Source organism: Stylophora pistillata, chromosome 8 (assembly GCF_964205215.1).
Source record: "Stylophora pistillata chromosome 8, jaStyPist1.2, whole genome shotgun sequence".
Taxonomy (NCBI): Eukaryota; Metazoa; Cnidaria; class Anthozoa; order Scleractinia; family Pocilloporidae; genus Stylophora; species Stylophora pistillata.
In genome coordinates, this window is record NC_142526.1 from 25,419,724 (window position 1) to 25,444,378 (window position 24,655).

Genomic DNA, 24,655 nt, shown 5'->3' on the forward strand with positions numbered 1-24,655 from the left:
GTACGTGCCTCTAAGATTAAGAATCTGAAAAACTTAATACATACTGTCAAGACCCAATAGATTAGAAATTGCAATAACTTAAAATTAACATTAAAATTTAAGTTTGTACAATAAAATTCAGAGTCACTTAAATACAGGTATAAAATGGTGAAACAATAATTCAAATAACTTAAAATTAACATTAAAATTAAGTTTGTACAATGAAATTCAGAGTCTCTTAAATACAGGTATAAAATGGTGAAGCAGCTAATAGCTTCTTAAAAAGGTTGATATTATTGGCCAGTTTCACACTTGTAGGTAATCCATTCCACAGCTGCACACACATGTAAGTGAAAGATTTTTTCATAAAATTTAAATTAAATTTAGGTGCGCACAAATTTATGCCAGTACCTCTCAGATTGTACATAGTTTCCCTAAAACTAAAAAATTTTCTGATATACTTGAGACCATCATTATGAAAACATTTATATAACAGAATAAGGGATTGTTGTTTCCTTCTCCGGTCTAACGTTTCCATATTCAAGATTTGCAACAATTCATGTTGTGTGACAAGACCAAATAACAGCTGAAAAGGAGACTAGGATAATATTAGCAGTTAAGTAAGTTACTTGCTTGGTCATTTTTTGAGGTTAAAAATGACTGTCTTAATTCTCTAAAAACAACATTAAATTTTGGTCAGTATTTTGAAGGTACAAGGTCCCCAATAATTTCTACAGCTAAGAATAATTTAGGAGCTCATTTCAAAGTTATGCACCAGGCTCAGAAATCTAAAAATGTTTGATTTTTGATTGTGCATCCTTACCCATGTCAATTAACAGGCTTTTGCAAATTTCTTTTCATGTTCTTAATGACTTAGTGACTTTGATTCATTATGCAATTTCCTCAAACTGATCAATCCAGCTAGGCCAGTCGTGAAATATTGCCCCATCATGTTAAAAATATGGGGCTGTTGAACGGAAAGAAAAACAGCATTTAGAATTATAAGAAATTCAAAGTCCACTTACTTATGTAAAATTGGCACATCGATATCAGCACGAATACACTGGGTACTAGACGTATATCCGGGAGATTTACTTTAGTCAACCAACATGGCGGCTATGTTGAGAGGTTGTCGCTTGTTAGAGAGTGTGCCATTCTTGGTGAGTAAATTTGACAAAGATCTGCCAGAATTGTTGTTTGTTACAGAAATATCGTATTTTCTTCGTTTTTGACACATGACAGGCCCGAAATCTGAGTGTCTCGTCTGCCCGATGTGCTGAGCTAGCCGCTAAGGTGAATACATACAACACATATATTTATGGAAGCTCCCTTTACAAGGCTTTTCAGCCACAATGTATTAAAAATTACAAGATAAGACAAAGGAATGAAATGTAATAACTAATGAAATTAACTACAAGGGAAATAGAGATAAATCAATTTTTCGTTAAAAGCATATTTACAAGTGTCTTCTTAAAAGTACCAGAGTTCACATGTTCGTACATACATACATACATAGTTTATTTGGTAACACAGGTCAGTTACTGGCAACATTAAGATGTGGACCTGCGATTACGTACACGTTTACTAGCTTCTGTTGGTTCTGAGAAATTCTTGACACCACACTGGGTATCAATAACTTGGAATTAAACGGTGATCTGTTCACATGATTTGTGGTTGAATCAATATTTACGGCAGTATAATTTTACTTGACCTCACACGTACGGTTAAGATTCAGGCTGATTTAGATGACGAAATGTGAAACTTTTCTGTGGTTTGCATTTGTTTTAAATCTTTAACATTAAGACTAAAAATAATCATAGGTGAGTGAAGTGCATCCATGGGATTCTTGTTTTCTCAAGATAAGCAAGTAATTTTGCTCTGTGAGAAGGATCAATTTCTATCACTTTGTGTCTAATCAAACATGAAAGTGATCCTATGGGTGGTTTGCAACCAATCTCTAGAGACACAGGCAACAATGGTGAAAGGAACAAGAGCTGGTGGACGAACAAAAGAAGCTAACGAGATATCTATTGTTTACACCCCACCAACATGGCGGCGATGACGTAACGTGCGAACCACCTATTGTAGGGGAATACATAACCTGTCATTCAGAAAAGTCAAAATGATTTGGCAATAGATGTAAAATTTAATTGCTTGTTGAAACTTAAGCGATCTGTACTCATGAAAAACTTGATGAAATTTGAAGTGTCTCCATGAGGGTCAATGATCACATGAGATTGAGGCCAAAAGTGACAGTAAGTCTAAGATAGCACCCAAACTCTGAAATCACCAGTAATGCAAAATGACTTTTAAAAGATTTTGACTTAGAGAACTGATTGTTAATTAAGAGACTCAATCTTGATGTATTCTCCCCAATGAAAAACAAGCCTGAATTTTGAAATAACAATATATTTGAAATAACCCACAAAATGTCTCTACCCCTATCACAAACCAAGAGAGTTCAATGTGTTTTGTTTCTCTTACAGCCTCCTATACAGGTGTTTGGCGTTGAAGGCCGCTATGCACATGCCTTGTATTCTGCTGCAGCTAAGCAAAAGCACTTGGAGAAGGTTGAGAGTGAATTACTGAATGTTGACGAGCTTATAAGGACAAATGAAAAACTCTCAGAGTATCTTGAAAATCCAACTTTGAACAAGTACAAGAAACAATGTAAGGGTTTATGTGCTAAACTGCATTGACAGTATTCATACTGTCAGTCTTTGCAAAAATTAAACACGATTTGTTCTTTATAGCAAAGAGCTCACAATATTTGTGTCTCTTTGAATATGACAAAGTGTTTTTAGGGATTTGAAAGGTCTTTGTTTTGTAGTTGGGCCTGCCCTTTTCTACAAAAGGAAGACCCCATCATTTGTTTGTCTCTTTACATCTGACAAAGTGTTTCATCAAAGGTCTTTGTTTTCTAGTCTGACCCAGCCTTTTCTATAAAACAAAGACCCCTTTGATTTTGTTTGTGTTAGCTTTTTCTAAAGGGGTTAAGAAGACTTGGTGTCTTTTGAATACAAAGAAAGCTATTTAGTGTGCCTTCTCATTTTGTAGTTTAACCAGGCTTTTCCTAGAAAACAAAGACTCCACTGATTTAGCATTTTTTGGACTGTGACAGTTTTAATTTATTACAAGCCATTCTTGCCTTTTTAGTTTGTAATGAATTGGTAAGTTTTTAAGAAGGTCTTAGGTTTTTAGTCTTAGGTCATTGTTTTACAGACACTCTTTGCACACATACTCACTTGTTGCTTAACAAAAAGAAAGAGCATGTAATCCAAATCAATTTCACCACTGTTAAAACTTTGAGGGGTGACTTTGACAGTGTGTAGAATCTCCTCAGTTTTGATGTTTAGAAGTATTCTTCTAGTTTAAAGAAGCTGTAGAGGATTGTCATTTTCATTGATGTGCAATGTTTAGTCTGTATTTGATTTTAGCTCTGACTTTCCTTTTTTAGCACTTCTTACTGATGTGTTGAAATCACAGAAATATACTGATCTTACAGTCAACCTGATGGGTGAGTTTTTTGTTTTGAAATTGCTTATCCTTTAATTTTATCCTATTAATTGAATTTGCTTTACTTGTTGCTGTTAGATCTCTCATGTTTGCATATAGCATGAAACCACAAATCATAATGTGTATGGTTTAGCTTGAAAAATGCTATTGATATTGAGGGATAGGCAAGTGAGTGTTTGTGGTTTAAGCATACACATTAGTAAATCCAATATCACCCTTGTTTTGGGTTTCTGTCCACAGCAATATTGGCAGAAAACAATCGCCTTCCTTTAGTCCACAATGTAGTTTCTGCATTTGGAAAACTTATGAGTGCAGCCAGAGGTGAAGTGTTGTGTTCCATAACAACTGCCAAGGTTTGTTTCAGTTCCTCTGATTGAAGTACATTTTGTTACCTGCTATATCATTGTAAGGGATACCTTATCACCCATGAGTGTGTTTTTCAGTTCAAGAATGTACATGTATCAGTATCTTATTGCTATGTACTTTTACATAGTCTTTTGCCCCATATCCATACAAGACTATTTCTCTTTCATCTTGTACTTTCAGTACGCAAATTAGAAAAATGTGAAGACTTCAACTTTTTTTACAATTTCAGTGCTAGATTAATATTGTGTATAGAGTTGAAGTAAGGTGAACCTGAAGATTTACACCAAATGAACTCCTGTCCTCAATCAGTTTCTCATGTTCTATTATCACAACAATTTAGTTTTTATATTTAGTGTAACTCAGAACCCAGTCTTGTGTCTGATTTGTAGTTGATCATTGCAGTGGTTATTTCATATTCTGAAATTAATTTTGTTTACATACAAATTTAAAGGTGTATTGCATGTTGATAATTATTAAATCCATGATCAGGTTAGTATCCCTTCTTCTATGTATGAAGTGCCATTATGAATGTTAGTGCAATCAGTATACCCATAGCAGGGGTTTCATAAAGGGCCGGGCACCGGCCAAACTGACCAGTTGTAAGGACGGTTTTGCCCACCTGGTCTAACAATCTGGAGGGAGGTTTATCTTATAAAGAAGTTTAGTTGAAAAAGTTTTGCCCGCCTGTGAAAACCAGTTGCCCTCTGTTATGTTTTTGGGGTTTCAGAAGAGTGTACACACACAAGATGGCAAATCAACAGCAAGATTAATATTGATAAGAGCACATGGTAACATTACCGCTGCATACTACACAGGCTCGCAACAAACGGACAGTCAATACAGAACATCTCCATACTATAACACCTCCCCCTGGAGATTTGTTAAGAATAACTCTCTCATAAGCAAAATAAACAAATACTCAGTACTAACAAGTCTCCATTTTAGTGTCCCTAGAACTAAGTATTCTGTGAGTTCATCAGCTAAGTAACGATCATTCAGTACCAACAACAACAGGTGTTCATTAATAATGTTCAGTTCACATCTCCTCAATCAATCTCTGGGGATGTCTGTGAGAACATGATGATCGATGCAGCATAAGACTTGTGGAGGCAGGAGTTGTCTCCGATTGAGCTGAATTATCAGGTGGAAGTGAACTTGTTTCAGGTGAGCTAACTGGTTTGGGTTCTGGAACAATTGGGGTTGCCGTCTCCAAGGATGGTACACCAGATTCAGCTGTTGTAGAGTGGGAGTTGTTCTGCAAGACGTCATCCACATGTCGCCTCCAAACTCACCCATCATCAAGGTGAACTTGGCAAGAGTGTGAAGAGGGGCATTGTACCACGGTTCCAGGTTGCCACTTTTGCCCTGACAAGTGGTCGCGTGCAAGGACTGTGTCGCCAACAGCAATATCTCGGAATTTAGCATGCTTGTCATAGTGCATCTTCATCTTTACTTGCTGGTGGGAAACATGAGTGGCGAGGTCCGGTCTCACTAGAGAGAGACGTGTGCGCAATTCTCTTTTTAGAAACAGTATGGCTGGGGACGAGCCAGTTGTGGCATGCTGGGTGCTTCTGTAAGACAAAAGGAAGTTCTGAATTCTCTGCTGCAGTGTGCAGGATGGATCAGATGCTGAGGATTCTAGAGAGCACGTGAAAGTTTGCACAAACCGCTCAGCTAGACCATTTGAAGATGGATGATACGGGGAAACCAACATCTTCTGGATGCCATTTTGTCTCAAGAATCCCTCGTACTTGGCAGACTGAAAAGGTGGGCCGTTGTCACTAACGATTTGCTTTGGAAGGCCGTATCTTGCAAAAATGTTGCGCATCGCATTGGCTGTTGCTTCAGCGGTGGTGGTTTTCATGGGACCAATCACTTCTGGCCACTTTGAGTGAGCATCAACCATAATGAGATAGTGGTTGGACTGGTGGGTGGCAAAGTCTACATGGATGCGCTCCCAAGGAGCTGTAGGCCACGACCAAGGGGAAAGTGGTGTTGCTTGTGGCGCCCTTCTGGTTTGGAAACACTGCTTGCACCCACGTGCTCTCTCCTCGATGTCGCTGTCTATCCCACGCCACCATACATGACTGCGGGCAGCTGCCTTCATGCGTGCGACTCCTGGGTGCGCCTTGTGTAGCTCACTTAAAATCTGCTCCTGTAAGGAGGGAGGTATGACGGTTCGCAGGCCCCATATCAGACAGCCTTGCTCGACAGATAGCTCATCCTTGTGGAGGAAGAATGGCTTGAGCTCAGGAGTGAAGTTTATTTTGAAAAAGGCAGGCCAACCATTTTGGGTCATCGCGAGAGCCTTAGCTAGGACTGGATTTCTAGCAGTTTGGCGTGCAATTTCTAAGACAGAAACAGGGTGTTTGCGTAATTGCACTGCCGAGACCTGGAAGATTTTGTCCTTGACACTGGCATCCTTCCTGTACTGCAGGGGTAGTCTGGACAGGGCATCAGAGCTGGCTACTTCAGCAGAAGGCTTGAATTCAATTTCATACTGGTATGACAAGAGGAGCAGGGACCAACACTGAAGACGTGCTGCTGCCAAGACAGGTGTGGCAGAGTCTGGTGCAAAGATCTTTAGCAAAGGTTTGTGATCAGTTCGAAGTGTGAACTTGCGCCCAAATAGGTACATGTAGTACTTGGTCACGCCGAAAATGATGGCTAGGCCCTCCTTCTCTATTTGACTGTAATTCTTCTCAGATGAATTTAAGGACCTTGAGGCATATGTGATTGGTCTCGTCTCCGTTGGGGAAACGGTGAAGTATGACAGCCCCTATACCATATCGGCTTGCGTTGCTTTCAAGAATCACTGGGAGTCTAGGATTGTAATGCACCAGCACATGGGAGGAAGAGAGAGATTCTTTTGCATTGTTGAAGGCCTCCTCGCACTGGGGGGACCACAGGAACTCTTGATCTTTCTGAAGGAGCTGATTGAGTGGCTGAAGAATTGAGCTTAGATTGCTGATGAACTTCCCGTGGTAGTTTATCATTCCCAGGAAGGCTCTTAATTGGGTGCAGTTTTCAGGGTGTGGTGCTTTCTTTATGGCTTCAACTTCATCCTCCGTTGGGGAAATTCCTTCAGCAGAAATGACGCAACCCATATAGGTTACTGACCGCTGCATGAACTTGCACTTGTTGAGCTGGAGTCGCAAGCCGTAACTGTCTAAGCGACTGAGAACAGTGTTCAGATTCTGGATATGCTGTTCATCATCCTTGCCCGTGATCAGAATGTCATCTTGAATGGCTGCGACATGCTCAAGACCTTGAAGAATGATGTCCATGGTCCGCTGAAAAATTGCTGGGGATGAGGCAATACCAAACGGTAGCCTTTTGTACCGAGTTGTTGGGAGTTGCTGATAAGCATTCTTTAAATCAAGCTTGGTGAATCGTTTTCCGCCTTGCAAGTTGACAAATACATCCTCAGGCAGGGGAATTGGATACTGAGGGACATTGAGTTGGGGGTTGACCGTAACAGCAAAGTCTCCATATGACCATGTGGCGCCATCCACCTTGGGAATATGAACCATGGGTGTTGCCCATTCACTGAATTCGACCTTTTCCACAATACCTTCGGATTCTAGTCGGTGGTACTCTGCATCTACTGCTTCCTGGAGAACATAAGGTACTGGGCGGGCCTTGCAGAACTTTGGCTGGGCATCTGGCTTCATCTCCAATTTAGCTGTGATTCCCTGAATAGTACCAAGGCCAGGGTTGAAGACATTAGAGTGACACTGGACTGTGTTGTGCAATTGTGACTTGACCTCCGATGTGAGGCCTGGGTCTGAGACATGGATGCTACATATTTTCTTCCAATCCAGTTTGACACAAGAGAGCCAATTTCTTCCAAAGAATGATGGTCCAGAGCCTTTAACTACAAGGAGTGGCACAGTGACACGCTGATTTTGATACTTGAGTTGTACTAAGAACTGACCAGAGACTTGGACTGGGTCGCCTGTGTAGGTGTGCAGAAGTGTATCAGAGGGTTGGAGTGGGGTCTCCTTCAAATGCCTGTTGTAAGTCTCCTGGGAGATAATTGAAACACCAGCGCCGGTGTCCAATTCCATTAAGATTTGGGTTCCGTTCAATTCAACGGGTACTTCTATGCCATTGTTCTGTGCATTCATGCTGAAGATCGAGAGAGAAAATGGATTTGAAAGGGGGTCGAGTTGTGATGCTTCTGGCTCTTCAACCGTGTGGATCTTCTGAGATTTAGACTTGAATACATCTGTGATATGACACGATCGCCCACAGGAATGGCAGGTATAGTTCCTGTATTTGCACTGGGAACGTGCGTGGCCTGTTTTGCCGCAACTAAGACATTCAGAAGTGCTGTTGTTTTGTTTCTGGTTAAGTGGCTTTTTGTCTCGGCCCTCACATGGAGGCCTGGGTGTTCTGCGCGGATGATATGTCTGACGGCCAACAGAATCGAGCTTGTTTACTGGAGTGGCGTCTTCTCGAGAGAGTGCAGCGACATCTGTCTCGGCAGCCTCAGCACCGAGTGCCTTTTTGAGAGCTTCGTCAAAGTTGTGTTCTTTGGTTGACAACTTTTTCTGTATTTTTTTGTTGCGAGGTCCACAGACCAAGCGATCACATAGAACTTCATTTAGATGTGTGCCGAAGTTGCAGGTAGAAGCAAGGTGTTTGAGTTGAATGCAGTTGTGAAACTGGTATCGTTCTGCGATAAGAAGTTTCTTCAGAGCAAAGTGGTCCTTGAGAATGGTTGCGAGATCACTGTAAGTTTTCTTGGAAGGAGCTTCTGGTGAGCACAGGTCTGAAAGGACGTCGTAAGCTTTGGAACCGATGACAGAGATCAGGGTTGCTCTGCGTTTGAATCGTTCGCCTGTATCCGCTGGAACGCCGTTCGCGATAAAATATTGCTCCAAACGCTCTAAGTAACGATTGATATTGGTGGAGGTTGGATCGAACTCTTCTATTTTGCCTAAGTTTGGCATGATCCCGTCTTCACCGCCAGATATATTATGTTTTGGGGGTTTCAGAAGAGTGTACACGCACAAGATGGCGAGTCAACAGCAAGATTATATTGATAAGAACACATGGTAACATTACCGCTGCATACTACGCGGGCTCACAACAAACGGACAGTCAATACAGATCATCTCCATACTATAACACCCTCCTGCTGAAAACATTAATGAAACCCCTGCCATAGTGGTGTGCATCTGTACATGGAGTGATACAGAACTAACACTCATGAAGTGGTATTTGATTGATGACTTTATCTTTTCAATCCTACCTGTAAGGACTGTACATTACTTGAATGTACATTTATACTAGTGAAGGAATTCCCAAATGTCTTCCATGCTTAAGTTAAATGCTGTTCAATAGTTAATTGATAGAACCTCTGACTACATTGTCATTTGAAGAATGTTTATGAATGTGTACATGTGTTTATTGCTTTGTTTTACTCAGGAATTGGATTCTTCTCAAATAAAAGAGTTGCAAGCAGCATTGAAGGGTTTTGTACAAAAGAATGAAACTCTTAAGGTTCAAACTAATGTAAGTAAACTGCCACTTGCTATGTTTTCATCCTTGTAAGGCCACCTTTCATACTGTATTTTTAGTACACACATGCTGTAATCTTTCTTTTGAGCACTTGGTTGGCTTACCTTTCTCTGGTCACATTTGAGGAGCAGGCTTGTGAGAGAAGAATGGCAGCTGGGGGGTGGGGAAGGGAACTTAAGAGCAAAGGGAGATTGCACCCAGAGGATATATGAAGTTAGTCAATGTTGTCTTGTGATTTAGCATTACTATGAACAGCTTTTGATATGTGCCCTTATATCACTCTGGAAACATTACCTACTTTGGGACTTTTTGACTAAAGAGAATCTTAAGGCATCCTGTTTTTCATCCAAGAACACAACTTTAAGCTTACCAACTGAAGCTGAAAAGATTACTGTTACATTTGGAACTTCTTTGTGTTGATTTGGGGTCTGCTAATGTTAATTTATTACCCCAAATAGATCGACCCTTCAGTGATTGGTGGTATGATTGTGGAAATTGGTGACAAACGCATTGACATGTCCATGGCCACAAAGATAAAGAATATCACACGTTCATTGCGAGAAAGTGTTTAATATTTTTGGATTTGTAAGTTCTTAGATTTCCTGAGTTGTACAATAAAGGTTTGATTAACAAACAAATAACTGAAATTTCTTGGTGATTCATCAATGTAATTGTAATGATTTATTAAGTTGTGGAATATCTGGGTTTTTTTTTTTATGTATTGTAGTTAACTACATACAATTCCTGAGAATCTTTTTAACTCTCAAGAATGCATCCACCTTCAAGTGTGATTTCCTTTCTGGGAAATAAATGTATTAAAAATAAGAAATTCTACTGTTGATGAATTCTAAGAATTTACTTTGGGATTTAAGTGTGCATTTTCAGTGCCCAAGCAGAGTTTTTTTAAAAGGATTCTCTGCAACATTGGTGGGAGGGGTAGGGTAGGGGATTGTTGATTCCAGAACTAGGATGTCCTGATGAAATGCATACAGTGTAGTATCTTCTGCTTTACCTTTTTTTAAATTTGAAAATGTGGTGTAGTTGCCTTTTTTTTTGGTGCTGATTAAAACCTGATGTTAAGGTGCACCTTCTGTAACTTAACAGTGGTAGATGGCAACAATGCCCCTTGCTCAAGCCCTTGTGATTTATTCATTATGAAAAAAAAATTGCATATATTTTTCTTAAGCTGTTGTGACTGTTGAGGGCCATTTACAGGTAGTGGTTTTTTGTTCTCAATGTAGCAAACACATATCACTTTCCCTTGGTTTGTTCAGTTATAAAGCACACATGACATCCAAAACTGGTGAGAACAAGCACCAACTGAGGGCATTGTCTGTTTATTGTAGAAAATTACACAATAAAAATATAATATAATTAAATTGCCAAACACTATATTTTACTTTGTAAAATGTTATTGCTCATTTCATTTTTAAAATATCTGAGATGATTTAAAAATTGTGACAGATAGTTGCCACATGCGATTCAGGATGCATGTGCTCTATTGAACAAATATGGTCCACTTCTGTCTTACAAAGACAAAATTTTCTTTCAATTGATTCTTTTACAAGTAATAACATAATCTTATATATCACAAACATAATTTGGATACAACAGGGTTAAAAGTCCAACTACCTTGCATTTCTCTAAGCTGCAATTCTATTTAAGCAGTAGAATGCAATTTTTGGGCTCTGCAACATGATAAGGCCATAAATAGTTGCAATTGGGCTCTATTTAAACAATAGAGTGTATCTGTCGAGGAACTATCGGCTGATAGTTGCCCCGCGGAAATTTGATGTTCTTAAAACAAATATGCTAGTTTTAAGAACATCAAATTTCCAAGGGGCAACTATCAGACCGATAGTTCCAAGACATAACACTCTATTGTTTTTATTGTTCACCACTAAATTTTCTTTCGCGCCTACAGCTTGTCACAAATGTCAATAATTCGCAACCGTATATTGGCTAAATAATTTGTTATACCTGTCAGAATTGAAAAGTCTCTGTTTTTCCGATCTGCCCAACTTTGTGGCCGTCAAACTATTCAAAACTTTTCACAGATGAGTACTATCAATCCAGATATTTTCTGCGGACGGGCACTATCCATCCGCTTATTTTCCGCGGGCGGGCACTATGGGCTGATAGTGTCGAGATCCACGGATGAACACTATCGTGCCACGTGATCGATTTAAACCAATAAGAACTGGAGAAAATTTAGTGGTGAACTATAAAACCTGATAGAGCATCTGCAGGGAAACTGAAGTGACCAATGAGATGATGCATACTATGCTCTAAAATTGCTTAGACTGAATTTGCATTGTCAAGTTGCAATGAACTTAAAATGGAAGATGAAAGTTTTTTAGAATTTCAACACTGGAAACATACTAAGGAAATTTAGCTAGTTTATATATATAGCACTATATTCTTTCATCTCAATAAGATTTCTACTATGATCATTATTTTGTTAGATTTTATGTTGTGATGATAAGAAAGATTTTCATCAAATTTGATGTCTAGATCCACAACAAGTATAAAATTATAGGGTTCCCATAAAAATCCTTTTTACTCTTCTAAGTTAAAAACATAATCTAACTATCAGTTGAAATACTTCAAAGCAGACGTTCAGAAAGAAATTTCCCCATAAAGTGAACTAAAATACTATCCAGGTACCATACCAAAGTGTGATCAGACTCAATCTGAAATGACTGATTAAATTTCTTTTTCACAACATGCTGATATAGCTCTTTTTGTTATGAACTCATCCTCCATCAACCAGAGGTGAAAACGGACCTGTTGCAAGAAATTTCTAAAGCTGCTGTACTTAGTAAGGGGAAAGTCTCTCTCCATTCGATTATTGTCATATGGAGCATCCCTGTTATCTCTTCCTGATCGAAATGGGCCATATGCGTGCACTTGTAATTCATACTTTGCAACATAGTGCCTTACCACAATATAGTGTTTTAGCCAGTCATCAGCACTGTAATGGATTGTGCGGGGGTCAGTTAGTATTTTGCGTTGTCTGTCAGTAAGTGTGGACTCCATCTCTTGTAACCTTTTCTTTAGTTTCCCTGTTACAAGAATTTAAAAAGTCTAAATTCATTGATACAGTTCTAGTGCACTGTATTTCATCTTTAGTGCACAGTATAGAGTCACATACTAAAACTTTTTTTAAAAAAAGAAATCTTGTTTGTCAGAAATTGACTAATGGTCGTGCTCTAATAGCGAAAATACTAGCATAAGTGTAGATAGTTTCATTGAAATGTTTTCTCAGTTATCATTGTGGGTAGTACATTCAATGCTCACACAAGTCAGTATCAGCATTCCTCGCGTTGGAATTTTTACAGTCTGGTGGGAAGGTTGCTTAACTGATGAGGAGTTCATTTAAACATAATTTTACCTTTTTAGCTCTTATTTACCTTCGAAGAATACCACTGTCTCAATTTAGAACTCTCAGTTGAATTACTAAAGGACTGAAGCCCTCTAGTTCATGATTTTCCTGCAAAAGCACTGCACTTCTTGACTGTAAAGTGAACTTCAAAAGTTTTGTTCCAAATATCCTATTATTTTGCAGTTAGGGTGATTCTTAAACAGTTGAATATTCTAATAATTTTACTATAAATAACTCATTCTTACTTATGTTGTAACCAATGTTATCAAAGTTCTCCAGAGCTTCACCACTTGTCCCAGTTGTAGACAATGAGACTTCTGCAAAGAGTGAAAAAAAAAAAAAAAAACCAGGCAATTTAGGGAGAAAAGCATATACTTTTGGGAAGAATAGAAAAAGAAGTTGTCTTATTAAAATTAGAAGAAGAAACATATGGTACAAGTAAACTGTATAACTTTACTGTACACTGTAAAGTACATCTTTGACGAATTTTAATTCCTTTTACGGGGTTGACTGTAATAAGTAAGAGGTGGGGAACCATTTCATGGTATTCTTTGGCATGAGGACTCATAAGAAACCTTATAGCTGTGGAGGGATTATTATAGTATAAGTTTTTCTTTAACTTACATCATTTCGGAGACATATGCATATCATAGCCAGTGCTTAACCAATTAGAAAGAGTTACTGTAGTTAATTTTGAGATGTACTTTGTACATCACCTCTTATTAAGAGAGCTTTGCTTGCTACCGCAGCATTGTGCAAAAAAGTTAAATTCTCCAGTTTAGATTACAGGTACATTTTCTCTTTGTTATTGTTCTCACCGCATTTCAATTTGATGTGTTATTGATATCAAAGGGTGACATTTGATTTAGTGGAAAACTCTTAGGCAGTTTTCATTGTTACACATATTTTGTATACCTACCAGGTATCACTGAATCTTTAGGAAGAGAGCTTGCCCCACCTGTGCCAATGTAGTCCAATGCTGGGTCCCCTGTTGAATTGAAAATAACCTTTCATTTACATTTATTTGTCACATCACATGATCAATTTTTGGTCAAGATGACATGCGTGGGCAGGGATGGAACAACAAATTTTCAAAAGAGGGGAGGGAGGGTTTGTTGAAAAAACCCACAAATGTTATCTTCAAGTACCACTACATCAACCCATGACCCACCTCCCCACTCCTTTACTCATGGGTTCACAGCTTGTTGGGAATTAATATATGTATGTGATCTTGTTATTCCAAGAAAATTTGGGTCAGGCAGGGATATTGGAAGGGGAATCCAGACTCCCTGGCTGGACCCTTCCTCTGGATCTGCCACTGAGCATGAATGAAGGTAGCAAAATTAAATCTCAAAATTTGAGATTTTTCAAATGAATTGTAGAGTCTCTTTACTAATTATTTTTCAGAATGGTTAACAAATTCTTACCATATTGTAATGACTTTTTAACCAATATCTTCAATACTTTCCATTCCTTTGGACTGTACCCAAGAGTGAAACAAACTCGCAGTATCAACAGGGGAAGAAGCCTGGGTGATGCCAGAAGCTGTTAGATAATTAATTCTAGTTAGAGTGAGAAACAAAGGCTGAATGGCCCTGAGTGCTCTTTTAGACTGCTTGTAAGGTTGGATTTTAGTTCAGTTGACTGGGTTGTAGTGTCAAGTTACTGGGTGATAAACTGTGATCAAGCTTTACAATGTCTTTATCCATTCAGCAGGATGGAATCTGTTTGCATTTTTCAGGCAAGCAGAGACAATTGCAGGGTTGAGTGTCTTTTTTTTTGTGCTCCCCTTGTGTGTGACTTATGCATTGTGTTTGACTTATGCATTGTGCTCCCCTTGTGTGTGACTTATGCATTGTGTGTGACTTATGCATTGTGTGTGACTTATGCATTGTGTGTGACTTATGCATTGTGCTTCCATTGTGTGTGACTTATGCATTGTGTGTGACTTATGCATTGTGCTCCCCTTTTGTGTGACTTATGCATTGTGTTCAGCTACCACTTCCCTCCATTGGCTTGAAAACCACCAAAAAAATTATTTTCTTTTCTGTAGGGTAGCACCCCTCCAGAAGAATTGCAACAAGGTTATCCAAGTGCAATTACCTCATCAATGGTTCCAAAGATAGCTTGTGCCAGGAAAATCATCAATACCTTGGGATAACCATAAGTCTTACACATTATATCACAACTCATCCAGTGGTTAGTCTGATTAACACGTGGTGGAATCTTGGCTGTTGGAAATAGAGTTGATTTAAAACTTTTAAAAATTGACCTATTATTGTCAATGGGAATAATACTTAACTATTGCACTTTTCCAAATGAGCTAAGTTTGTTACCCAAATTACAACTGTACTAGGGTACTCTCATTTACCCTCTCATAATTCTTTGTAAGAAGGAGCAGGTTTTGAATAGTCAAGCCCTTTCTCAATTTCAAACTAAAAACTCCTTTGTTTTTGTTATTTCAAGGATGCTGTAAATGAAATAATGAACACTACCAATTTAGACCTGCCACAAATTAAATAGAGGCCAGTAAGCAGATTCTAACTGGTGCTGTGGCATGACTAGGGAAGCCAGGAGATAGCTAAAAGCTAACGAGCGAAGGAGGGCTGGCATGAACATGTTTTTGCCACTTGACATGCTATAAGTATCAATGGGGCCTACTCTCAGGCTACCTAAGTTATTATTCCACTTACGCTCAAAGCTATGAGAGACTGCTTGACACAAGCACAAAATAAGCACCCACAAGACAGGATTGTAGTACCAGTGCATCAGCCCAAATGCATTAAAATATTTAATGCGGTTTGACAGGTGGTTTGTATGATTCCAACAAGCTGTACAGTTCAAGTCATCTGTTGAATTCTTCACAGCCATTTGAAATGTGATGTTTGCAAGAATGTACATGACAGCCAAAGGCACAATCATGAAAAGCTAAAAAAGGCAAATTGAAGGAAAACTATTTTTCTGGTAAAGGAAACTAAGAGGGATTTAGATAATGATATAAATATGGTAAAAAATGTAACACTTTTTAAGATATGAGCTTTGTGATTCCTAATAGATTTTAAAAATGATTTGGCTAGCTTGGTTAACACTTGAGAACCAGCATCTGTATGGTTGCCCTTACTCTTGCTCTTGGGGATGAACAAAGACCTGATAAGGGAGGGCTGCAAAATCAAACCTAGCTAAAAGAACCCATAAAAAAGTCATCTCCTAGGCCTCTTTACATTAATGAATAACCCCAACTTTAAATTTCATCTACATTGAAATCTTAATCTTTTCACCACGAGGATCTCGTTAGTGATTCTCCTTGCTGTCTGCCTTTTTATTCTTATAGTGTGCATTTGGAGAATCTGGCACTGGATCAACTACTAATCCCCTTGTTGACATACACTTGTTTGCTTGATGCTACTGATGTTGTTAAGAGAAATTCTGTCTTGATCAGTCATGGTAGTTAAAGTGTTGATGAATTTTTTGAAGTCCACATACCCCCATACAAGGTGTTCTTTGGATAATTCCCCACAAACAATACCAGAAAAGTAGAATGTAAGCTAAGATAGCAGCTCCATTCAAAACAATCACTTCTGTGTTGGCCAATGTGTAGCAGCCATGATCAAATCTCCATTGGGCAAAAAAACATAGCATCATCATAACAATCAGTGGCTACGAGATAAAAAAGATATGAACAACAATGTCACTCTTTAAAAATGGGTTCATTAAAAGTTTAATTACACGACTCAGGCAGTCAGAGGGCCAATAACTAAAATCAACCAATCAAAATGCTCTATTGCCAGTCAATATTCTCTCAGTACTGGAACGGGCACTGTCCCGAATGGTCCCAAATGATACCGCACTTGTGTCCCTTTGAACTTCAGTCGTATAATAAATCTCTTTTTAACCAAGCTTGCTCGGGACCGCACTAGAAGAATATTGGCCCTCAGTCTTTTTTGTACGGACCTTGCTGCGCTTGGTCCGTACTGTCAAGACCTTGGACCAATATTCTCCCAGTACGGCCCTCGTGCTTGGTCAATAAGATATATATACACAACCTAAATCCTGAAAACCTTGCTAAGACAATGCTGACCACTTTAAGACCTCTTTTATAGGTGACACTTAAAAACCTAATGCCAGGAACTAAAAAAAAAAAAAAAACAAATATTATAAAAAGTTTTTTACATGAATCCCATTAGGAATACACTTTATTTGCTTTGTTGCCTTGGTAATCACATGATTTCTGTAATTTGCAATGTGACATGTGCAGTACATTGAATAAATGTTTACCACGTACATACCCATAAAAATTGGGTAAATTACAACCATGTACACATGATTAATTTTGGCCCTTGACTCTTTAACTCCCAAGATCTGATTGTTTATTCCCCACTTAAGCTGGTTGCAAATTAGTGATGAGAATTTGTTTTTAGACCAACATAAGAACTACCTGATAAATTTGAGTATTCTTATTACCTGTATGATAGATGATGTATGGATATTATAGGGAGAAGTTACATTTTAATCACTTCTGGCGGTTAAAGGGTTCATTACACAGAATTTTCATGTACACCTGGCCTGTACCTAGAATATGGGTATTGTGATCACTATGTATTTTGAGTAGTTCTTATTAACCGAGCGGGAGGTCTGTATGGGAGAATCTTGACCTCTGTCGTCAGTACAGACTGAATGCAGTGAGGTCTGTACCAGCGACAGAGGTCAAGATTCTCCCATTCAGACCGACATAGCTCGGTTAAGAACAGCTTGGCTGTGTCTTAAATGCCAATTTTTTATATTCTTTGTACCTTTTTTTTTAGACCGGTCTAGATGCCGGTCTAGATGGGAAAATCTAGACTGCTTTCATTATTGAATTTCAGCCAATCAAATTCGTGAATTCAATAGTTCCCAGTCCTTGTGAGACACAGCCATATAATAATAAAGGTATACATGATAACCATAATCACAGCCACTATTAAAACAAACCTAGAATTACAATCAAAAGAAGTTAGGTGTGTTGCAGTTAAAATTAAATGAAAAAAGGAAGGGAACTACATTTTGTTGGTGTCTGCAGAACAAGTTCTCCTTGATCTAATGCAAGACACTATGCTTTTTTAAACGTACCATAAATAAATAGTGTCCCAGCTTTGTTTTAAATTTTAGGTGAAATATTTCAACCAGGTACAGTTGATAGTACAGACTCAAACCAGTCACATTGGTCAATGGTGCCACAAAAAACATGGCCAAGAGCCTTGTAAACCAGTTTTCTGAACGTAGGATTGAATCACAGCAAGGGCGCCAACAAGACATCTCCCAGGAATCTGGCCAGTAACGTTTGGCACCGGGTGACTGCTATGTAAACAAAGGGAATTGATAATTAGGTTTTTAGAAAGATATAGTGTAATGATGCTGACTTCATCTTAAATTGGTCTGTAACTTTCTTACTAATGGGACATTATATCCAAACATGAAATATGGTTGAGGTATGTGAATCAGATTTTGAAAAGGGAAAGAGAATGATGACTCTATTAATTCACTAAGTTTTCTTTTGTGATGTCAGATCAGGGAAAGGATGTTCTGATAGCTTATATGTCAAAAGAACTTACATGGGAATTTACAAGACTTATTGTGAAGAAAATATCTGAAGAAAAACACTTGTGAGACTTTTGGGGTACAACATAATTAAGAGAACATACAAAGAATTTCTGATATTCACCTCTAGCAGAGGGTCCTGTTCGTCTGTTGCAGTTAAATGCTCTCGACTACCACTTGTTGCAGCTCCAGCATCCACTTGATCCATTGATCCCTGTCTAACTACAGATTCCCTGACTCTTTGTTGTGCCATGGAACCATATGTCCCTTCAACCAGTCTTGTTGATGTGCGACGTCGAATGTCATTTCTTATTTCCTCATTGTGTTGTATTAATTCATCCCATATTGCATCTAAAAATTTCATAATTTACAGTTTTATTACATTGTGGCCATTAAAAAGATTGCTAGACAGTGCGCCAACAACTACTGGCAGAACCTATGTCAAGGCATCCAGACATCGGCTGACTGCGGCAACATTCGTGCCATGTATGAGGGAACGAAGAAAGCCTTCGGCCCATGCGCAATCAAGACTGCCCCTCTCAAGTCATCCACTGGCGAATTCATCACAGACCGTGCAAAGCAAATGGCGAGATGGGCGGAACATTACCAGGAGCTGTACTCCAGGGAGACCGTCGTGACTGACACAGCAGTGGAGAACACGAGCCCCCTGCCAGTCATGGAAGAGCTTGATGACTCACCCACTATCGAGGAGCTCAGTAAGGCCATAGACTCCCTAGCCAGCGGCAAAGCCCCAGGCAACGATGGCATTCCGCCAGAGGTCATAAAAGCAGGCAAAGAGACCAGTCTTCTCGAACATCTCCACGAACTTCTGCTACAATGCTGGGAGGAAGGAAGTGTGCCTCAGGACATGCGTGACGCCAACATCATCACGCTCTACAAAAACAAAGGTGATCGCAGCGATTGCAATAACTATCGCGGAATATCCCTCCTCAGCATCGTCGGCAAGACCTTTGCCCGCGTCGTGTTGAACAGACTGCAGTCACTGGCAGAGCGTGTGTACCCAGAATCACAGTGCGGATTTCGAGCCGAAAGGTCCATGATCGACATGATCTTCTCTTTGAGGCAGCTACAAGAGAAATGCCGTGAGCAGAGACGCCCCCTGTACATCGCTTTCATAGACCTGACCAAAGCGTTCGACCTGGTCAGCAGGTCAGGTTTGTTCACACTCCTGCACAGGATTGGATGCCCCCCCAAGCTCCTGAGGTTGATCACCTCCTTCCACGAGGAAATGAAAGGTACTGTCCAGTACGATGGCTCCTCCTCAGACCCCTTCCCCATCAAGAGCGGCGTCAAGCAAGGGTGTGTCCTTGCGCCGACACTTTTTGGCATCCTGTTCTCCCTGTTGCTGCGCTTCGCCTTCAGCCAATCTGAAGAGGGCATCTACCTGCACACCAGGAGCGACGGTAGCCTGTTCAACCTGGCACGCCTCCGAGCCAAGACAAAGGTGCGCAAAGTCCTCATCCGGGAGATGCTCTTCGCTGATGATGCCGCCATCACAGCTCACACCGAAACTGCCCTCCAGGAGCTCATCAACTGCTTTGCCCATGCCTGTTCACAGTTTGGCCTCACAATCAGCATAAAAAAGACCAACATCCTGGGCCAAGACGTCAGCACTGCTCCCAGCATCTCCATAGGTGACTGTACCCTTGATGTGGTGGAGGACTTTACCTATCTTGGGTCCACCATCTCCAGCAACCTCAGCCTGGACACCGAGCTGAACAGGAGGATCGGCAAGGCCTCAACAGCTATGGCCCGCCTGACCAAGAGAGTGTGGGAGAACACTATGCTCACCATCAAGACCAAGACGCAAGTGTACCAGGCGTGTGTGCTGTGCACACTGCTGTACGGCAGCGAGAGTTGGACTCCCTACACCCGGCAAGAACGCAGGCTCAATGCTTTCCACCTGCGTTGCCTCAGGAGAATCCTCGGTATCACCTAGCAGGATCGCATCCCAAACACCGAAGTCCTAGCAAGGGCAGGAACTGTGAGCATGTACGCCCTGCTAACCAAGAGACGCCTGCGATGGCTCGGTCATGTCACCCGCATGCAAGATGGCAGGCTACCGAAAGACATTCTGTACGGTGAGCTTGCCACTGGGTCCAGACCCACTGGACGACCTTCGCTCCGCTACAAGGATGTGCTAAAGCGTGACCTGAAGGCGGGTGGCATTGCGCCAGCAGGCTTCGAAGCACTGGCAGCGGACCGCAGTGGCTGGCGATCCACCACCATGTCAGCCATCAAGACAGCAGAGCAGAAAAGAGAGGAACAGTGGGAAGACAAGAGAGCTCGCAGGCGCCAGAGAGCAGAGGCCAACCCATCCCCCTCGGACGACAACGTCTTCGCATGCAGCAACTGCAGCAGGATCTGCCGCTCGAGGATCGGTCTCTACAGCCACAGCCGGCGCTGCAGCTCCACCACAGACTGACCATGGGCGCAACTCCATTGTCTCCCGAGACAGAAGGACGCCAACAAAGTTACCACAACTCATACTACCAGAAGCTGCCACAGCTTAAATCTAAACTACCTCTTTCATCTCTAAGAGTTCCATGTAGCTGGAAAGGCTGCCATTGTTCAGTAGGAACAAGGAAAACTATCTTCATTGAGAAAACAGGTTCCTTCAAGCCTCATCACTATACTTGTAACCTGAGTATCAGCCCATCCTCTTAAGGGGGGGGTCAGGAGAAGAGGACAGGATTTTCTTTCCCTCTCTCTCCCCCTCTCCTCTCCCCTTCTAAGAAAAGCCTGATACTCAAGCTACACTTGTAATAACAGCATTCCCTAAAATTCTTTGACAGCTATTGTATACTTACGATTGTAAACTCTGTGACTTTCATCATATTCAGGATCTTTTTCAGTAACTTCGCCTAAAGGTCTTCCCTCACTGTCGCAGTATGGTATAATAAATTTCACCAACCCACCAGGCTCTTTCAGAACTTCATCTGTCATTAAAAGTTTTATTTCTGACCGGTAACTTGTACAATCTTCATCTTTTGGTTTTATCCTTTTCAAGAAAGCTTGGAGTCCACCAAACTTAATCTGCAACAAAATTTTAAGAATCCCTTTACCAGTGAGCAGCATATGGTGAGCAGAGTGAGCCACAAATTTTAAAATAAAAGGGTAACAAAATTATTATAATAATGCTGATGATAATAATGATGCAGGTGGGGCAACCATCGATAGAACAGGCTGGCTCATCTCAGTTTCTTTGGTTAAAGAGAAAAGAGCCTATCTTTTCACAAATCAGATTTTTTCATAAATAGGATCAGAATTAGTTTAATGCATAGCAAGCGAAAAGCCACCTTAAGTTGTGCGGCAATGCCGCTCTAAAGGGTAGCGTAACCGCCGCCAGTTATCGCACATCACACTGTCTGAAAGTTCAACCGAACATGCATTTTAAATGATCTATCGCCGAGACTCCGCTTGACCAGTTAATGTTCAGTCCCCCTACAGTTCATCTGTCACAAATGTTTTGCTCATGTCGGTGGATAGCGAGTTAAGCGTGTAGCCCATCACTGAGTAACTGTGATCTAAGAAGATGAAAACATGGGCCTGCCTTGTTGTTAAGGTTTGAAAAACTAGTAGACTTAAACTAAAACAATTGGATAATTTGCTCTTGATATCAATAAGTGAGAGTTGACTTTGGTTTTTCCCTCATTAGCTAACATGCAGTAAAATCTTAAACTTGAAATCATGAAAAAAAATTTATCATTGACATTCACATGTCATAGAAAATATTGGTTCATGGCATATGGCATATGGCATATGAGATTATAAAACACCATTTAACATCTCATCCACAAAAGAAGCTGTTGATAGTTGTTGGATTGGTGGTATATACCCACCATGATTGTGGGTATATTGATTGGAATCTCATTGGAAAGCCACCTCCGACTTGTATCAAAATTTTTGTTGCAATCAAGAACACCAAATTTGACAAAGACAGCTTAAGTCTCACCTCATACTGTGTATCCTCCTCACCATGGTGACGCATATCAGGCCACACCAATCCTGCAGTAGCTCCACCCAAAGAACGATACTGATTTATGCGAGGGAGTGGCTTAAAGTTTTTACCGAAATCAACAAAAAGGACAACTTTATCTCCAATATCAGCAAAGTTGGGAAAGTGGTTACCAGATGAACACATTCGTACCAGTGGTTTTTGATGATGTTCAGGAGGTTGGTGCTGCGGTGCAGTGCAGCAGCAACTTCCCATTGTCACACCTCTTTCTTGAAGATACTATCTGTTGATGACACACTTCTCTTTATCTCTGCTAATAATTATGGGTGGTACCAGTTATACTGTATAGAAGAGGATGGAGTGATACATGCAATTTTACTACGCAGTGGGAAATAAAGGAGGCCTTGTTAACTTTAGAAGGTTAAATTTAGTAGGTTGATGAAGAACAATTATAGTAGAGCTCATTAAATAGTAGGTTGATGGAGAACAATAGTAGAGCTCATTGCTCCTCTGGTTAAATGTGCAATTTGTTGCGCTTTGCAGTTTGTGGTAGACTAGTCACAATCGTTCTCAACAAGTAAAGGACGTTTTGATTTTGAATATGAAATTGAAGAGGAAAATTGTTTTTTCTTCTGTTGGCGGGAAAGAGTTAAAATTTTAACGGAAAAAAAAAAATAAAGGACATCGCAAAAACTCTTTCCACTCTTTCCACTACTACGTTTAATAACCAGTCGCTTTTCGGAGGATCGGCCTCACGAAAAGACTCGATAGCGTGACAGGAAAGTGACCTTGTGACAACCGGAAACAAAATTTAATTTAATACTGCGTGTCCAAGCACGTATTTCGGTCAGCTTCAGATAATATACTAAATAATCATCTTCAGATATCAGTTAACACACAGCCCCTTCGACTTTTTGTATTGAAACAAAACAAGGATATCTATGATACCAATTATGTTTTTAAAAGATGCTCTGTTTTTACCAGATGGAAAAGGTTCTTTCCCTTGTAGGCACTTCATTCCGGACTTTTTGGATTTCCGTATTCAAATGCACTACAGCGTATGTTTGCTTTTAAAGTCAGTACAAGTGAATGCAAACATAGATGACAGAGAGCCTACTGCTAGAGTATATTTCATATGGAATTTATATTAATTCGAACTTGAACACCGAAATAGCAGCTTCTTTCTCTTGCTCGACAACATGACAACATATTTTGGACTTATTACAGAACTAGTCATTCTAAAAGAACAGAGAATAATCCTTCTGCTTTTTGGCTTTCTCTTATAATAAATACTGAGCTTTTCTTTCATAAAAGGAAATTTAAACTTAGAAGAATTTATGGTGAATGAAAACTAGCATGCGCTTGACGGCCGAGGCCAAGTATCGAAATTGCATCGTAATTCACCACGGATTCAATGGATGTGCTTTTCATTTTTAGCGTATCTTTGACTGGATTTTTAAACAAAAATTACACTTGAGATGAAGTGCTATGGGATAGTTTGCAGAGAAAACATGTCAATGGAGGACTCGATTCCACAAAACTCAAATGTTGCACTAATTGTGATCCCGATAAATCAAATCCTCTCTGGACTTTCGTCTGTACAGTCTTCTCACCTTATAAATCTACCCGCTGGAAAATCTTGCTTAACGCGCTGTACTGAGTATTTTCCTTGTGGTTTCTTGCTCCGATGCATATACATTGATGTTGTAATGTCCCGTGTAACGGAACTTTATACAACGCGGTAATGCTACACGATGTTTCATGGAAAAGAAGGAAGGTATATCGTATTACGAAATTACTACGCACCCATTCACCGAAACTAGTCATATGACCACTCATGTGACGGAATTTATTTTGGATTCCTGATTTCTGGGAAAATCCCGGAATTAAAAAGAACAACAAGTAAAGCTCTCGCCTAAATTAAAAATACATTCCATGGATATGAATTTTAAAATCATGTCTTTTTAAATTATAAGAGTTTTTCAATGACAAGGGATATATATTTGAGTGTATTCCATGTGCGTATCAACTTCTATACAAGCGTAACCCAGGGGATTCCCCAAGTTTTAGGCATGATTCGAAACTCATTACTACCAGTCATTTTGAAATGGAATCCGTCACTACTTTATCACGAGTTCATTGTGAAACTGTAATTGATTTAAAAACAGTTTTAATGCATTAAGGCAGACGTTTTAGGAAAGTTGCCAAACGTTACTCGATGGGTTACCTTCGTAGTAGTCACGCAAGAAGTAACTCGATGCATGTAGAATGAAACAGTAAAACGCATTTTTCTATTTTAACGGACTATTTCAGGGATTTCAACGGTA

General features: G+C 39.9%; 2 protein-coding genes across 5 annotated transcripts; one reads left to right on the forward strand and one right to left on the reverse strand.

The window, feature by feature from the left end:
* The first annotated feature begins 1,008 nt into the window (after positions 1-1,008).
* LOC111334822 (ATP synthase subunit O, mitochondrial) lies at positions 1,009-15,843 on the forward strand. Of its 2 annotated transcripts, XM_088731004.1 has the most exons (8): positions 1,009-1,139; positions 1,222-1,272; positions 2,466-2,649; positions 3,437-3,496; positions 3,736-3,848; positions 9,298-9,384; positions 9,849-9,975; positions 14,829-15,843. In XM_088731004.1, the coding sequence occupies exons 1-7, from the start codon at positions 1,089-1,091 to the stop codon at positions 9,960-9,962; spliced, it is 660 nt and encodes a 219-aa protein (XP_088587130.1). In that variant the 5' UTR covers positions 1,009-1,088; the 3' UTR covers positions 9,963-9,975; positions 14,829-15,843. The 2 variants fall into 2 exon arrangements, with proteins under 2 accessions (XP_088587130.1, XP_022796382.2); XM_022940647.2 differs by lacking the exon at positions 14,829-15,843 and having other exon boundaries at positions 1,010-1,139; positions 9,849-10,229.
* LOC111334428 (uncharacterized) lies at positions 10,690-24,105 on the reverse strand. Of its 3 annotated transcripts, none has more exons than XM_088731001.1 (12): positions 23,942-24,105; positions 22,326-22,611; positions 21,181-21,406; positions 18,474-18,700; positions 17,882-18,106; positions 16,259-16,432; positions 15,469-15,703; positions 14,879-15,006; positions 14,203-14,320; positions 13,695-13,763; positions 13,021-13,092; positions 10,690-12,455 (listed from the first exon to the last, which is right to left on the reverse strand). In XM_088731001.1, exons 2-12 carry the CDS (start codon positions 22,581-22,583, stop codon positions 12,097-12,099), a joined length of 2,091 nt encoding a protein of 696 aa, XP_088587127.1. In that variant the 5' UTR covers positions 22,584-22,611; positions 23,942-24,105; the 3' UTR covers positions 10,690-12,096. The 3 variants fall into 3 exon arrangements, with proteins under 3 accessions (XP_088587127.1, XP_088587126.1, XP_088587125.1); XM_088731000.1 differs by having other exon boundaries at positions 17,882-18,109; positions 22,326-22,669; positions 23,942-24,102; XM_088730999.1 differs by having other exon boundaries at positions 17,882-18,109; positions 23,942-24,101.
* Between the last annotated feature and the right edge of the window lie 550 nt (positions 24,106-24,655).